This window comes from Rhincodon typus, chromosome 24 (assembly GCF_021869965.1).
Source record: "Rhincodon typus isolate 14 chromosome 24, sRhiTyp1.1, whole genome shotgun sequence".
Classification (NCBI taxonomy): domain Eukaryota; kingdom Metazoa; phylum Chordata; class Chondrichthyes; order Orectolobiformes; family Rhincodontidae; genus Rhincodon; species Rhincodon typus.
In genome coordinates this window covers 32,971,023-32,988,193 of record NC_063355.1, presented here as the reverse complement: position 1 = coordinate 32,988,193, position 17,171 = coordinate 32,971,023, and the positions used below count along the sequence as shown (strand labels likewise).

General features: G+C 42.7%; 1 protein-coding gene across 2 annotated transcripts in view; it reads left to right on the top strand.

Annotated features, from left to right (window-relative positions):
* LOC109910819 (cytospin-A) overlaps positions 1-17,171 on the top strand; it is a 301,509-nt gene that overhangs the window by 61,576 nt on the left and 222,762 nt on the right. For both annotated transcript variants that reach the window (XM_020510070.2, XM_020510069.2), the window contains exon 2: positions 12,161-12,321. In XM_020510070.2, the coding sequence (XP_020365659.1) occupies positions 12,161-12,321 (161 nt within the window). The remainder of the gene's footprint in view (positions 1-12,160; positions 12,322-17,171) is intronic.

The following is a 17,171-nucleotide window of genomic DNA, read 5'->3' as shown; positions in this document are numbered from 1 at the left end:
AAGATGGGGAATTTCAAGACGAGGGGACATATTTTTAAGGTGGGTGGAGAGAGATTTTTAAAAAGACTTGAGGCAAATTCTTTTACACACAGGGTGGTTCACATATGGAATGAACTTCCGGATGAAGTGGTGGATACAGGTACAATTACAATGTTTAAAAGATATTTGGATGGATATATGAATAGGAAAGGTTAGGAGGGATTTGGGCCAGGAGCAAGCACGTGGGACTAGTTTAGTTTAGGATTATGTTCAGTATGGACCGGTTGGACCGGCGAGTCTGTTTCTGTGCTGTATGACTCAATGACACCGGAGTAGTGATGGAAGGTGTCATGAATAATGCTATCAAACAGCATCTGCTCAGTAATAAACTGCACATTGACACTCAATTTGGGGTCTGCCAAGGCCACTCACATCCTGAACTCATTACAGCCTTGGTTCAAACATGGATGTCTTAGATACTGAAACAGTCCATGCACAAATGCAACAAGATCTGGACAATCTGACAAGTGCCAAGTAACAATTGTACCATACAAATGTCAGGCAATGCCCACCTCCACTAAGAGACAATCTAACCACTGCCCCTTGACAGTCAGTGGTATTACCATCATGGAATCCCCTACTGTCAACGACCTGGGGTTACCAGTGACCAGAAACTTAACTGGACTCCCCACCTAAACATAGTGGCTACAAGAGCAAGTCAGAGGCTAGGACTACCGTGGTGAGTAGCTCCCCTTCTGACTCTCCAAAGCCTGTCCATCACCTACAAGGCACAAGTCAGGAGTTTGATGGAATGCTCCCCTGTTGCCTGAATGGGTGCAGCTCCAACAACACTTGAAGCTTGACACCATCCAGGACAAAGCAGCCTACTTGATTAGCACCACATCCACAAGCATCCACCCTCTCAACCATTGATACTTAGTAGCAGCAGTGTATGCTATCTACAAGATGCACTGCAAAAATTCACGAAAGATCCTTGGACAGCTCCCTGTAAACTCACAACTGCTCCTATCTAGAAGGGCAAGGGCAGCAGATACTTGGGAACACCATCTGCAAACTACCCTCCAAACCACTCCCCATCCTGACTTGGAAATATCTCACCTGTTCCTTCACTGTCGCAGGGTAAAAATACTGGAATTCATTCCCTGAGTATTGTGGGTCAACCTATGGCATTGTGGACTGCAGTGGATCAGAAAGGCAGCTCACCACCACTTTTTTTTTTTTCTATCCAAGGTACACCAGGGCCTATGCTCCCTTGTCCGCTCCAAACTCCCCTCCAGCCCCACCACACCCAGCTCTTCCGTCCGTCCGTCCCTCCGTCCTTCCCCCCCCCCCTCCCCGGCCCCAACAAGACTTTCCCCATCCCACCGATGTTCACCTGCACGTCTGCTAATGTGGTATACTGTATCCGCTGTTCCCGTTGTGGCCTCCTCTACATTGGGGAAACCAAGCGGAGGCTCTGGGACCGCTTTGCAGAATACCTACGCTCAGTTCGCACTAAACAACTGCACCTCCCAGTTGCGAACCATTTCAACACCCCCTCCCATTCCTCAGACAACATGTCCATCCTGGGCCTCCTGCAGTGCCTCAACAATGCTACCCGAAGGTTGCAGGAACAGGAACTCGTATTCCGCTTGGGAACCCTGCAGTCCCATGGTATCGATGTGGACTTCACAAGCTTCAAAATCTCCCCTCCCCCTATCGCATCCCAAAACCAGCCCAGCTTGTCCCTGCATCCCTAACCTGTTCTTCCTCCCACCTCAAGCCCCACCCCCATCTCCTACCTACTAGCCTCGACCTGTCCGTCCTCCTGGACTGACACATCTCCTCCCTACCTCCCCACCTACACTAACCTTTACTGGATCCATCCCCGCCTCTTTGACCTGTCTGTTTCCTCTCCACTTATCTTCTCCTCTATCCGCCTCCCCCTCTCTCCCTATTTATTTCAGAACCCCCTTCTCCCACCCTCCCCCCCACCATTTCTGACGAAGGGTCTAGGCCCGAAATGTCAGCCTTCCTGCTCCTAGATGCTGCTTGGCCTGCTGTGTTCATCCAGCTCTACACCTTGTTGTCTCATATGCTATAAATGCTGGCCAGCCAGTGATGCCCATGTCGCACAAATGAAGAAAAAAACTTTTCTCTTACTGCTTCTCCTTTATTTTAATTTTTCTCATTCATTCCTTTCCATCAGTTAAAATCACTCAGACGAATCCAGCTCATAGGTATTAATTCTAAACACGTGACGTAAATGGATGTGCTGGCCACTGAAATTCTAATAGAACATAGAACAGTACAGCAACAGGAACAGGCCCTTCAGTCCACCATGTTTGTGCTGCCTACAATGCTGTTCTAAAATGACCATTTTTGTTAATGATGCAAACTGCCATCTGCTGGATGTGCTTAATTACTGCAGCCTGCATCCTTTCCTATGTTTCACAACAGTTTTTCTTTCATGTGTTTTGATTTGTTAACTGTGTATCTTAAGAGTTTTTATTTTCAAGTACAGTAAATGGATGACTAGGCAATTTGAATTTATTGCATGCCTTTAACATCAAAATATCCTAGGATACTTCATCGAAAAATATGGAGAACAAAGCATTATTAATACTTGCATTTATACATCTGAGACTATTGCCGATAAATGGTGGCTTTAGCAGGGAGGATGCAGAGTTTATGGCAGGTGTTAAAGATGATGGTTTCAGTCTACAATGGCTGCAGGAATTTGTGGCCCATCCAAGACTGAAATTTGGGTAAACAGATTGACACACATAGGCAGTGGAGGTTTCTAGTGAGGTGTGACGGGAAACTATACTTGTAACCTAACTACGTATCTGTGTCAACTAATCATCCCTGATGGAGAATAACCTCAAAGATGGTGTTGTTATGACAGGACTGCAGAGTGACTAACAAGGGACAATGTATCATGGTCGAAGAATTGCATTTGTAACCATCCTTACAGGTACTTTGAGATAACGAGGTGTAGAGCTGGATGAACACAGCAGGCCACGCAGCATCATAGAAGCAGGAAGGCTGACGTTTCGGGCCTAGAGGGGTTCAAATTTTGAAAGTGACCATGCTGTTGGATTATTAGAAATATTAACGAGCATTCCATTGCTCACAGATTTAGGTTGATATGTGGCCGCTGCAGATGATGTTGTGAAAGAAAAGTGTGAATTCTTAATTACTAATCCCTAAACTGTCTGACATTTTGATAAGATTTCTCAATCTGATATGATTGTACAGTGATGCATTCACCATTTTCAAGTCAATACCTTTAGGACGGGTGGTTTGTGGTTTGGTTACTCTTTTGGATCCTACTTGGTCATATGTGGTCTGGTATATTTTGGGAAGGTTTTGTCTATCCAAGAGTGACTACAGTCTGACTCTGGTAGGTCCCTGTAAGACTGTTTTTTTTTCTTACTCTACACTACATGATATGTTATGTTTCAAGGAAAGCTTCAGTGTGTCTTTATGTAATTTCCATAAGATATTATATTTTTCTCTGGTATAGATTATGCCTTCCCTCTTTCCTGACACAAGAGCATACCTGCTGATGTATTGTTATAGTATCATATGATCACTATCTCATTACTGCCTAATAGGTAGCCAGTGAAAGTAATTGGAGTCAGGGAGGTATAAAGGTCAACAACAATCAACATTCATTCAAATGCAACTGGAAAGTCACTCCAGAAAGCACTTAAGTCCTGAACTGTTCATTATGTTGGATGCACGTAGAATTAAAGGTGACATTTACTCAGGCCCACAACTATCTGCCATGGTCTTCATCTGACCCAAGTCTGATTCTTGACCTGCAGATTTTTGGGCATCACCAGCAGGATTTCTCACAAAGTAATGGGACTTAGAATATAGGATTTGTTCCCTTTTCTTCCCTTCTGTGGCAGTGCACTGCCTCATCATTAAGGCCTTTGGATTCAAAGCATGCAGCTTAATGGATAAATTGTCTCAATTTTGACCAGTTGGTAGCAGGTTCTCCCCTCCCATTAAGGTCAATGGTGCTATGTTTCAAGGAAAGTTTCATGGTGTCTTGCTATAATTTCCATTGCTCTCCCCAGAACATTGGCCATTTGAGAACTGAGAAAAAATTGATTTGCTGATGGAGATACTTTTTAGTCACATGAGCACAACGTCCAGTCCATCTTAATTGGTGCTGCAGGAGTTTTGGCTGAGTGCTTGTAGAGCTACCTCCAAGAAAGACACTTTTGTCCGACAGTCCTCCTGTTGAGTCTGGAGAATGGAATGGAGGTATTGCTGGTAGAATTTCCCTAGCATGCTTGTCAGTCATGGATTTACAGTCCAGGTCTCACTGCTATATGGGAGTGCGATGATAACAACTGCACTATATAACTTTCTGAAGAAGGGTCTAGGCCTGAAACGTCAGCCTCTCTGCTCCTATGATGCTGCTTGGCCTGCTGTGTTCATCCAGCCCTGCACCTTTGTTGTCTCAGATTCTCCAGCATCTGCAGTTCCTACTATCAGCTGCCCTCTGTTGTGATACTAACTCCCTGGCTGGATAACTCCTTTTTATCTCCATGCCAAAACTAAGCTTGACCTTACACCCTGGTCCACACTTCCTTCACCCCCAACAGCACCCCCCCACAGCACTACAGCACCTTCCCCTCTAACTGGCAAAGGTGCAACACCTGCCCACTTACCTCCTCCCTCCCCACTATCCAAGGGCCCAAACGTACCTTCCAAGTGAAGCAGTCACCTGCACTTCCCAGAATCTGGTCTACTGCATTCACTGCTCACAATGTGATCTCCTCTAGATTGGAGACAGAAAACGTAGACTGGGTGACCGCTTCGCAGAACATCTATGTTCTGGTCGCAAAAGACCTTGAGCTACCTGTTGCCTCCCACTTCAACACACCACCCTGTTCCCTGGCCAACATCTGTCTCTGGCTTGCTGCTGTGTTCCAGCAAAGCTCAATGCAAACTGGAAGAACAACACCTCATTTTCTGCTTGGGAACTCTGCAGCTCTCTGGACTTGATATTGAGTTCAATAATTTTAGGGCCTAAACTCTCCCATGTCCTAGCCTCCTACTCCACACACCAGGCCTTGCTACCACATAGCCTGCCATTACACACCACCTATTGTCAGTCACTAATAGTCCCCATTAACAATATTCACCCTCCCAGCCAGATCATTATCAACTCCTTTGTCCAACTGTTCTTCTGTCTCTTTAGGCTCTATCCTATTGTTTACTCCCTACCCCAGCCCCTCCCTATTTTCTGTATATAAACTGATGTTTTCCCAACTACCGTCAGTTCTGAGTTTTTCTTCACAGATGCTACCTGAGCCGCACCCCCATCTCCTACCTACTAACCTCATCCTGCCCCCTTGACCCGTCCGTCCTCCCTGGACTGACCTATCTCCTCCCTACCTCCCCACCTACACTCCCCTTTACTGGCTCCATCCCCGCCTCTTTGACCTGTCTGTTTCCTCTCCACCTATCTTCTCCTCTGTCCAACTTCTATCCGCCTCCCCCTCTCTCCCTACTTATTTCAGAACCCCCTTCCCCTCCCCCATTTCTGATGAAGGGTCTAGGCCTGAAACGTCAGCCTTCCTGCTCCTATGATGCTGCTTGGCCTGCTGTGTTCATCCAGCTCTACACCTTATCTCTGAACCCTGCTTGTTCCTGGTTTGATTTAATTTGTAAATTAAGGAGGAAAGAGTCAACAAGTGAAGACTTTTGTGTATTGCACATTTTCATCTCTTGTAGCCAAGAATTCTTGGCTGCAGTTTGTGAAAAGTTTAACTTTCCATAAACAGCTTATCCAAAAAAGCATTACTTCCAAATGATATTGCTTGCCTTGTACAAGCCATGATCATGATTCATTTGTTTTAAATAATTGTTCAATGATCTTGACAGGACTTTGAAACAAATAGCTGTTGAAAAATTGTGAACATTATTAAACACTGTACAAATTTTATTCAACTTTATTCGTCTGTACAGTCAAATAGATCTGAAGTTGTTAATAAATTTTGGTCATGTAACATTTGTTTTTATTTAGTTTTCAGGAAAGCACTTTGACAAAGATTTGATCATTAATGAATTTGTAACATTTTCTCCACTTCTGTTGACTTGCATTCTATTTTAATCTGCTTGTGCAGAAAGATCATGCAGGTCTCCAGGCTTCCTTGGCATCAATTAATTAAACCCCCACTTTATGTGGCAGAGATTAAAATGGGCCCCTGTTCCTCATTCAACTGAACATTCATGATGTGGAATCCAATTATGATTATTTAGGCTCTTTAGCAATGTTGTGCATAACTACTAAGCCCTGTATTATTGAGTCCGCATAAATGAAAACATTCGTAGAAGTTTCTGGGTTTTCATCAACTGCTGAAACCTTTTTTTTGTCTTTCCCAAATAGATTATTTGTATCAATTTCACCGGTACATTAGTGAACCTGAAATCTTCCCGGTTTGTATGACGCTTTGTATTCGTGTTTTTTTTAAAATGAATCATGAGGGTGAGGGGAGAAATGATGGATAAGGAACAAAGTGTGGAAGCCTTTCTTGAATATATCTTGTCAACTTTCAGTACGTTCTACTTTTTTAGATATAAACTGATTTTTCAGGGAGGAGCTTCTGTAGAGTAGTTGTATATGCAAAACATGTGAAAGAACATATAACTGAAACCTGACTCGTAATGGAAGTTGGACATTTCACTAAGTAGACAAATTGGGTAGTTGACCAATTTGGCTGCAGTTCCATGACTCTTACAGTTGGCAGAAACATAAAGGGATCTGAGAGAGGGTTGCCTGCCTCTCCCTTTTGATTGATGATTGGAATGTGTTACGTGGAAGAAATAAATTTATGTTTTGTTACAATGCCAAAGTTGTATTAAAAGTTCGTTGGTGCCAAAATGGGGATAATATTGTGCAAATTCTAGTTTTGACCCGAGCTGCATTTTTAAAACAAAAAAAAAATTCAACTAGCACCAATGAAACAAAATATATGTTCATTAACGACAGAGCTGTTTACGGCTTATTACTATGCCCAGGTTGACTGCTGCCATTCCTTGCATTGTTACAGTGACTAAACATTGCAGCTATTTAATTAGTTATAAAGCATTTTGGGATATTGTGAGATCATGAAAGATGCTAGATGATTCTTCCCCCTTGCCCTTCCCTGAGATTTCTAAAAATGTAAATGGAACACTGATAAGGATTTTAACATATGATGTTAAAGAATGTTGGCATCATTTCTACCATCGACTGGGGAAGCTTATCTTTTGCAAACACGTGTCTCCCCTCTATTTACGAAAGCAAGATATTGGACATGTTGTTCAGTGAATTGTGTGGCAAGCAAGATCGAAGAGCTTGCCAGTGCCTGGAATTTTTGACTTCCAAGGCACTGGCACAATTTGTGAAGCCCAGTTGTCCACTGCTTCATATGTTGCAAGGAGGGAACTGCCTCTCATACTGTGGCGCTCATCTCTAAACTGTCAGAAGATGACACTGAATAAAACTGAGCTTCATGGAGAAAGATCATGAGGAATATGGACAAGGGAGAAGGAGATAAGGTCAGTGCTCTTCCTGGCTGACTGCAACAAGAGTCTACCCATCAAATTCAGCCTGGTCAGAGATAGCAGCATGAGTGAGTGTTGCCTTGACCAGAAAGCAGGATAAGTGGCACTTGCATGGTTATCACTCTCTCTCTAACTTAACTACTGCAGTTGCATTTCACCAAGGCTCATGATTACAGCCCTCTGTATTGCATGCATCGTGTCTAGTTAAAGGATCACACTGAACTACCTTCGACTACTGGCTCTTCCTGCCCTCTGTGCTTCCTACCAAGTCACCTCTTTGTGCTTATGCATGATCACTAACTATTCTTGTTTCTATTGCACACCGTCCTTCTCCTTCTTTCATTGTAGGAGAAACTGCCTCACAATCAGGTTGAGAAGCCCAAAACAGGCAGGAGAGTGGTGGCAGTTTCGGACATCTGGTTCCTCACTCCCTACGAGATGAGTGAAGTGGAGAAAGATTCTTAAAGTCATACAGTGCATAAAAGCCCTTCAGCCCATCAGGTCTGTACTGACATAACTACCACTAAAGGCATGCTAATCCCAATTTCCTGCACTTGTCCCATATCCTTGAATGTATGATATTTCAAGTGCTCATTCAAATATTTGTCAAGGTTGTAAGGTTTCCAGTCTCCATGACCAGCCCAGGCAGTGCATTCCAGATCCCCTCCACCTGAGTGAAAATGTCTTTTTCTCAAATCCCCTCTAAATCTCCTGCCCCTAACCCTAAAACTATGCCCCCTTGGGATTGACCTCTCAACCAAAGGAAACAGCTGCTCTCTATTCATTCTGTTCATACGCCTCATACACTTGTAGAGGTCTAGGGAAGACTAGGACTGCTCATGTGATGACGGGGACAATATTAGGCAACCAACCCAGTAACTCCATTGTGCTGTGCTACTCTGATTAATGCCAGCATTGACACATTCTTGTTTAACACCAGCTTTTAGCCATTTTTTTTCCAACTAATTCCTTCCCTCGTATGCAGATGGTAGGTGCTCAGGTAATGTCCAGAAGCTCGTAGACACAACCTGAAACCGTCACTGACAATTCCAACTCAAGGAGGAAGACATACACCTGTTTTCAGCCACAAGTAACATGCTGAACCTGCAGAGACAAGCACAAAAACATCAGGGAGGTGTGGCAGAAGTATTTAGTAGGCTGCCACAAATGATGGCGTCGTCCTTATGTTTTCAGCCAGCAGCAGGCCTGGGCTATCTAGGCCAAAAGGCTGCAGGAGATAACTACCTAAGTATTCCAAATCAGTAAGGCCAATCACAGCCATCCCAGTTGTAGAGTCAGGTCTGCACCTAGAAATAGGAGGGAGAGGAAGAAGTTACCAACCTGAAGACACAGGTGATATGGTTGCTACACCACTATAAATACTCCATTATTTTTTTCAATCCTTTTACCTGCACTGTTAAAATGTATGTTGTCCTATTACTTTTGCTATAGGACCTGGTTAAATCAGATTCATATGAGAGAGGAGGAGCTTCTTCATACATCCCAAGGATGTGAGATGTTGTAACTGCCAGCATTGTCACCTGTCATTAGCAGTCAAGTCTTTGACTGCAGATAGCCTCATATCATGGATCCTCCTGCCTTAATTTTGAGGAATGAGCTAAGTTACTGTATATCTTGTACATTGCTTTTTGCCTCACTCTCCCCTATATTAACGGCAAGAATCTGAACTTCCTATCTAACATATAGGACATAATGAGGAGAGTTTCTCTCAGCATGAGAATCTCATTTTTGAAATCACCCTATTTATGCCAACCAGCTTGCTACCATTCTTACTCCCTCAGACAGGGGAAAATTAGAGTCCTAGCTGAAATAGCTTCACAGGCCGGTATCCTGTTTTCCAAGTCACCCTTTATTTAAGTGTGGAGAGTCCTTTGACACTGATCCAGCCCCCTCCGAGCCAGGTTTCGGAGTGAACCGAACCGTTGACACTCCTGTTTATATCTGTCAGCCAGGGCTCCCTGAGTGCAGTACATTAACAGCCCCAGTCAGAGAGCTCATTCTACAAGGTTCATTGGGGGGAGGGATGCAGTAATGAGGTCAGTCCCAAGTCCAAGGACATAAGTTGGTTCTTTTTTATGTGGCTTTGGAGACTTCTCCCCATTAGCAATTCTGTCATTCTGAAAGGGCTGCCCAGTGCCATGTGCCTGATTTGGCAGAAGTGTAGACAGAAATCAGATGGCTAGAAAGGGAAGGAATCATCAAACCAGTCCAGTTTGCAGAATGGGCAGCACTGGCTGTACCAATTATGAAGCCCGAAAGGTCAGTTTGTCTTTGTGGGAATTTTAAACAAATCGTAAACCACTTTTCATAACCTAGGTAAATACCGAATCCCTCATATAGAGATTTACATGCAAAGCTGGCAGGGTGGCTGTCCTTCACAAAGCTGGACACGAACCATGCACTCCTCTAATTATGGTTAGATGAGGTCTTTCCTGTTATTAATGCTTCATTTGGATAAATGGCAACCTGGGATAGACCTATGACACTCCTGTTTTTTTTTTTTGTGGATTTTTAAAAAAAAAAATAAAATTAAGCTATTTGCCTCAGCAGCCTGTTGAAGATTATTATTACACACCTCTGGAGCTGGTGGGACTTGAATCTGGGTCTGTCAGTTCAGGAGTAGGGACGCTACCACTGTGCCACAAGTGGGCTCCTTTAAAAGGTAAAATCATCATAGCCCCAGAAAACCGCACTGACGGACAGAGACGACTGGTGGTGAGATTTTAACCATAAGGTCACCACATCTCAGATGAGAGGCAAGGTTGAGAAGGCGGCATCTTCATGGTGACCTCAGCCAGTGTGGGAAGCGAACCCATGCTGTTGCCATCACTCTGTATGGCAAACCAGCTGTCCAGCCAACTGAGCTAACAAACCATCAGACATTCCTGTTTATATCTGTCAGCTAGGGCTCCCTAATTGTACCAGTCTAACGGCTCCACTCAGAACTCATATTCTATGAGGGCCACTTGGCTGACCTCTTTACAATCACTACATTTAGTTACTGAGATCTACAATGCAGAACAAGGCCATTTGGCCAATTGAGTCTGCTCCAGTCAAAAACAACTGCCTAACTGGTTCTAATCCCATTTTCTAGCACTTGGTCAATAGCCCTGCATGTCTTGGCATCACAAGTGCATATCTAAATAATTCTTAAATGTTATGAAGGTTTCTGTCTCTACAACCCTTATGGGCAGTAAGTTCCAGCTTTCCCGCTCCCCACCACCCCTGGACGAAAAAGTTTTTCCTCCCATCTCCTCTAAACCTTCAATTCTTTAACTGGGCAGCACGGTGGCTCGGTGGTTAGCACTGCTGCCTCATAGTGCCAGGGACCCAGGTTCGATTCCACCCTCAGGCGACTGTCTGTGGAGTTTGCACATTCTCTCCATGACTGCATGGGTTTCCTCCGAGTGCTCTGGTTTCCCCCCACAGTTCAAAGATGTGCAGGCTAGGTGGATTGGCCATGCTAAATTGCCCGCAGTGTTCAAGGATGTGTCAATGGGGTGGGTCTGGGTGGGATGCTTTGAGGTTCGGTGTGGGCTTGTTGGGCCAAATGGCCTGTTTCCACACTGTAGGGATTGTGTGATCTTAAATCTGTACCCCTTGGTCATTGATTCCTCCATCAAGAAGAAATGTTTCTTCCTGGCAACCTTATCTATGCCCTCATAATTTTATACATCTCAATCACACCCTCTCTCCATCTCTTCCACTTTCAGAAAAACAATCCTAGTCTGTCCAATCTCTCTTCATAATTGAAACTCTCCAGCCCAGGCAACATCCTGGTCAATCTCCTTTGTGCCTTCTGCAGCAATATCACTTCTATTTTATTTGTGGATTCCAAAACTGCACACTATACTCTAACTATGGCCTAACCAATGGTTTATATCGTTCCAACATTACCTCCCTACTCTTAAACTCTATGCTTCAGCTAATAAAGGCAAGTGTACCATATGCCTTTTTTAACCATTTTATCCACCTGTCCCAATTATCTTAAGATCGGGACATACGCACACCAAAGTCCCTCTGATCCTTCAGAGATAGTCGGAACTGCCGACGCTGGAGTCTGAGATAACAAGGTGTAGAGCTGAATGAACACAGCAGGCCAGGCAGCATCAGAGGAGCAGGAAAGCTGACGTTTCGGGTCTGGACCCTTCCTTGATGCTTCCCAGAGTCCCGCTGCTCACGTATTCCGTTGTCTTAATTGTCCTGCCCAAGTACATCACCTCGCATTTATCCAGTCATTCTTGTCATTATAAAAGTTAGTAAGCTGCTTTTCCACCCATTTTCTTGTCATATGATGTGGAAGTAGCAATTAGTTTCATTTTAGGTTTTTGATTTTTATTTCATCTCTTGCAAAGTGGGTTTTAGAACTGAAGGCGTGATTTCACTCGGTTCTGATGAAATGTCATCGACCTGAAAATACTGCCCTGACTACTTGAATATGTCCAGCATTATTTGTTTTCATTTAAGATTTTCAATATCTGTAGAATTCTGCTGTTGTATTTCACTCAGTCTTGAACTGACAATCAGTAATTTTATGTGAAAAGTTTGAATCTAACTGCAATTTTCCTTTATTTTCCTGAAATAGCTTGAAGTGACTGATGACCTAGATGAGCGTAGACTTATTCGTTCCACTATATGTGAGCTGAGGAGGAAAGAACTGAAAGGGATGGAGGAAGCACTATCTTCAAAACGCTTTCGTTCTGAAAGAACAAACGAACACCTTGAAAATAAAGAGAATCGTCAACGGTAAGGTTATATGCAGTACAGCAGTGAGTTTTGATACCTATGGCTTAAATGAATACTAATTTATTGGGCAAGGTGTTGTACAATGGTGTTTCCTATATATAGGAACTTCCTTCATGGTCTTTCTGGTACCAAATATGTATATCTCATTAGTGTGGTTCCCTGAACTTTTTTTTTTTAAAAAAAAACTTACTTCCTGATGTGGACCTAGGCTATACAAAATTCCCAAGGCTCAAACACTGTTATTGCTAACACAGCTGATATTAGTGGAACCATTGTATTTCCTGAGTTTGCCTCTAGATTAGACGGAGAGAAAATAAGTGTGTGATCCCCTGCTGAAAAGTGTACTTGGTTTGTTTGTTTGTTTGTTTGGAATTGGACTCCAATGATAGCTTGTCTGGTTAAGCTATTTATACATAGATTGTGTGAGCTTATGCATGAAGATGGACTTCAATCTGGATAGATGCGAGGTATTGCATTTTGGTACAACAAGCAAGGGTAGGGCTTATCCAATTAACAGTAGGGCCTTGAATAGTGTTGTTGAACAGAGGAATCTAGAGGTTCAGGTACATAATTCTTTGAGTCACATATAGACAGGTGGTTAAAAAGGCATTTGGCATGCTTGCCTTCATTGCTCAGTCCTTTGAGTATAGGAGTTGGGAAGCCATGTTGAGATTGTACAGTACATTGGCGAAGCCTCTTCTAGAATATTATGTCCAGTTCTTGTCGCCCAGTTATAGGAAGGATATCATTAAATTGGAGATGATTCAGTAGAGATTTACCAGGTATGGAAGGTTTGAGTTATAAGGAAAAGCTGGGTGGCTTGGAATGTTTTGGAGATCTGGCCTTTGATTGATTCAAGGGTCCATTGGTCCCTCTGAATTTCTTTGTTCCAACCATCTTGTTTTTGAAGTCTATTCGTTATATTAAAAATCCAAAAGTTTATAGATCACTTCCCAAAATTTATGCAAAGCAAGAATTGTTTCTGGTTTGTTGCTCTTTCATCTGAGTGACCATTTTTAGAATCATAGTCATACAGCACAGAAACAGACCTTTTGGTCCAACCAGTCACAGCTAAACATAATCCTAAACTAAACTAGTCCCACTGCCTGCTCCTGGCCCATATCCCTCCAAACACTTCCTATTCGTGTATTTGTCCAAATGTTTTTTACATGTTGTAATTGTACCCACGTCCACCACTGAAGCGTGCAAGGTTTTGCGGTGACCTTACAGAAGTTTATAAAACAATGAGGGGCATAGATAGAATGCAAGATTGAAAGAGACATGAGGGGCAAATTTTATTACACAGTGGTTCGCCTGTGGAATGAACTTCCTTTGGAAAGTGACCTATAAACTTTTGGATTATTAATAATAATAATAATAATTCAAAAGCAAGATGATTAGAACAAAGAATTTCAGAGGGACCAACGGATCCTTGAAACAAAGGCCAGGCTTCCAAAAACCTAAATTCCATGTTTGGGACCAAACACTAAGCACACTATTCTTGGCAAACACCATTCCGCACATCTGTGGTAACAGACTTTTTAACATAGATTAGTGAAGAATAAAAACAGTGCCAATGTTTGAAAAGTGACCAGCTTTTAACCTGCTTAGCTCCAGTTAAGTTTCATTCCAAATCGCAGAGAAATGTTGTTGTTTTATTATGAATTAGTACAAGGGGTCAAGAGATCTTGCGACTAGTAATTTTAAAAAAAAAAAAAGGCTCTGAAGAAGTTATAATGGACTCGAAATATTAGCACTGTTTCTGTCTCCACAGATGCTACAAAGCCTGCTGAGTTTCTCCACCATTATTTATGTATCCTTCTTGCCAGCCATGTCTCCACTGCAGTTATATTGGCAAATTGTGCCAGGCCTGCTGTGTTTTTACAGCACACTTGGTTTTTGTTTCAGCGGTGGGATTGGCTAGCCAACCTGTCAGTGAGTACCAATCAAGTCCTTAACTGAGCAATTAATATCCACTGAAGTATTGTACAATAATTTTTATTCATTCTGGAGATGAGCTTTGCTGGCTGGGCCACCATTTCCTGTCCATCGCTAATTGACCTTGTGAAGTTGGTGGTGAGCTGTTATATTTAACCACTGTGGTCCATTTTGTGTAGACACACCTACAAAGCTGTTAGGGAAGAAGTTCTGGGAATTTGACCCAGTGACAGTGAAAGAACACAATATAGTTCCAAGTTAGAATGGGAGTGAGTAATATTGTTCCAGCTAAATACAAACAATATAGACGATAGACATTGAGATTGGAAATGAAAACCCAAAAGAACTGTAGATGCTGGAAATCAGAAACAAAAACGTTAATTGCCAGAAAAACTCAGAACTGAAGAAGGGTCACTAGACTCAAACGTTAACTCTGTTTGTTTCTCTCCACAATGCTGCCAGACCTGTTCAGTTTTTCCGGCAATTTGTTTGTTTTGAAAACACCTTTTTTTAATGGAAACTTTTATAGTCATAAATTATTACAGCAAAGAAAGATATCCTTTGCCCCATCATGGCCACACTGATCATTAAGTTTCAATCTACTCTAACCCTGCTTCCCGCCACTTGGTCCATAACCTTGTTGGTTTGGTGTTCCAAATGTTCATCTAAATACTTAAATGTTTTGATGGTTCTCACCTCTACAACCCTCTCAGGCAGTGAGTTCTCTATGCCTAGCGCCTTCTGGGTACAGCATTTCTCTTTTATATTCACTCTCAACCTCTGCCCCATATCGAAGTATATGCTCCTGGTTATTGACCCCCTCAACTAAAGGAACATTTTAATCCCATCTGTGTTGATTGTCATGAGGTCAGCCAGCTGGAACTCATAGAATAAGAGTTCCCCAATTGAGGCTGTCAATCTGGTTGGCTGACATAAAAATTGTGTAGGGGATATTGACCGATATGAGGCAATACTATAAATCAAGGACTGTTCATGTGTAAAGAAAGGGTGACATGGTGATGGGATACCAGCTTCTGTAGAGTTAATTCATTTTCAACCCTAATTTATGCTTCAGAATCTTATCAACCTCAGTTTGGTTCTCCTTTGACCTTGTGTCCCAAGGGAAACAAGCCCAGCCCATGTATTATTTCTTGTTAGCTGAAATGCTCCAGCCCAGGCAATATCCTGGTGAACCTCCTCTGCACATTCTCTAGTACAATCTCATTCCTCTGATAGCGTGGTGACCAGAACTGCACATAGCATACCAAAGAGTGTGTAAAATTTGGTGTAAAGAGAAATCTGATTACACACAGTATATCAGCTGTGGCCTAACCAACCTCCTAAACAGCTCCATCATAACCTCCAATTTTTGTATTCCATGTGTTGAAGAATCAAGGCAAGTATCCATATGCCTTCTTAACCAACCTAACTACCTGTCCTGTTGATTTCGTACATGTACACAAGTCCCACTAACCTCAATACTGCCCATTATGTACTTTCTTGCCTTGCCTTGTCGTCCTCCCAAATTGCATCACTTCACATTTTCCAGCATTAAACTCCATCTGCCTCTGTTCACGCATCTGACAGCCTGTCCAGAACTAACTTCCTTTTAAAATTTAAAGTTTTCCTCCTTGCTGTTTGCCACACTTATTTACGTGTTTCTTCTTGCATCTGCAGGTGTCAGGGAGTGGGCGTAGGAAAAATCAACCAGAACTTATTGTTAAGTCACACTATTTCCTACTGGCTGCTTGCTCCCTTGCACTCCTGCATAAATCACTCAATCACACCCTTAGGACTTCCAGGATTAGTCTCCGACAGGACAAGTAGTCAAAATAAGGGACAGTCCTTTAAAATATCAGACAGTTGGTCAACCTGTCTTGCTGCTCATTGTGCAAACTGACTAAGTGGCTGTTGTAGCAACTGATATGCCATCACTTCCTATGATAACTGTTTAGGTACTCACACTTACTTTCATATAATTGATACATCTTAACGTGAATACATGCACAAATTAGTATTTCAAATGGAACATAATCATTGGCAATTATAGAACTATTTAACATGGAACTCCTAAGAAGAACATATGGTTTACGGTTTTACTGAAGTGTTGTCAATGCTTCATAGTCTTTGAAGTGTACTGGTCATCAACTGACTTGACCGGACTTTGTAAACATTTTGTGGTTGTGATGTTGAGCTGTTTGTTCCTTCACTCCAATGATTGTTTGGGCTGTCTGTGTATAGTTACATGGTATTTGTCATGTTGCTTGTTATCTTTGCAAAATATACATACTTATGCATAGGTGGTGTTTGTTGGTGGCATAGTGCATAGCTAGCAGAGATTGATTCCTTCACAGTACTGCAGAGTCTGTTCTTGTCACATTTGTACAAATGAGGCTGTTGCACACTGTGAACATTTCTGCTGGGGTATTTCAGGATAGATGCAAGACTATGCAGAGGTGATATCAGGAAATGCTTAAGAAAGCTCCGTTTATGATTCAGAGTGCCATCTCATGCAGCCATAAGAACTCAAAGTTGAGGGTAGAGGTGACCTAATGGTTGATGGAAATAGGAAGTTGTTGTGGTCGGTTGGCTCACCGAGCTGGTTCGTTGTTCCGCAGATGTTTCAGGAACGGGAGCTGTTTGTTCTTCTCCTCTTCTCTGGTGAATCTGATCCCGGTGAGGATGTTGTTTATTAGTTTGTGTGTGTCTCCTCTAGTTTGGCCTGTTTAATAATGACCAAGGTGTTGTCCACTAGCATATCCACAGTTTTGGTTTGATTAGCGGAAGGGTCATACTTTCAAGTCTCTGCATCACCGCTTTGGCTATTAGTCCGGAGATGGGTGTCCCATTGATCTGTTCATATATTTGGCCGTTAAAGGTGATGAGGCATTGGTCCAGTAGCTTCAGCATGT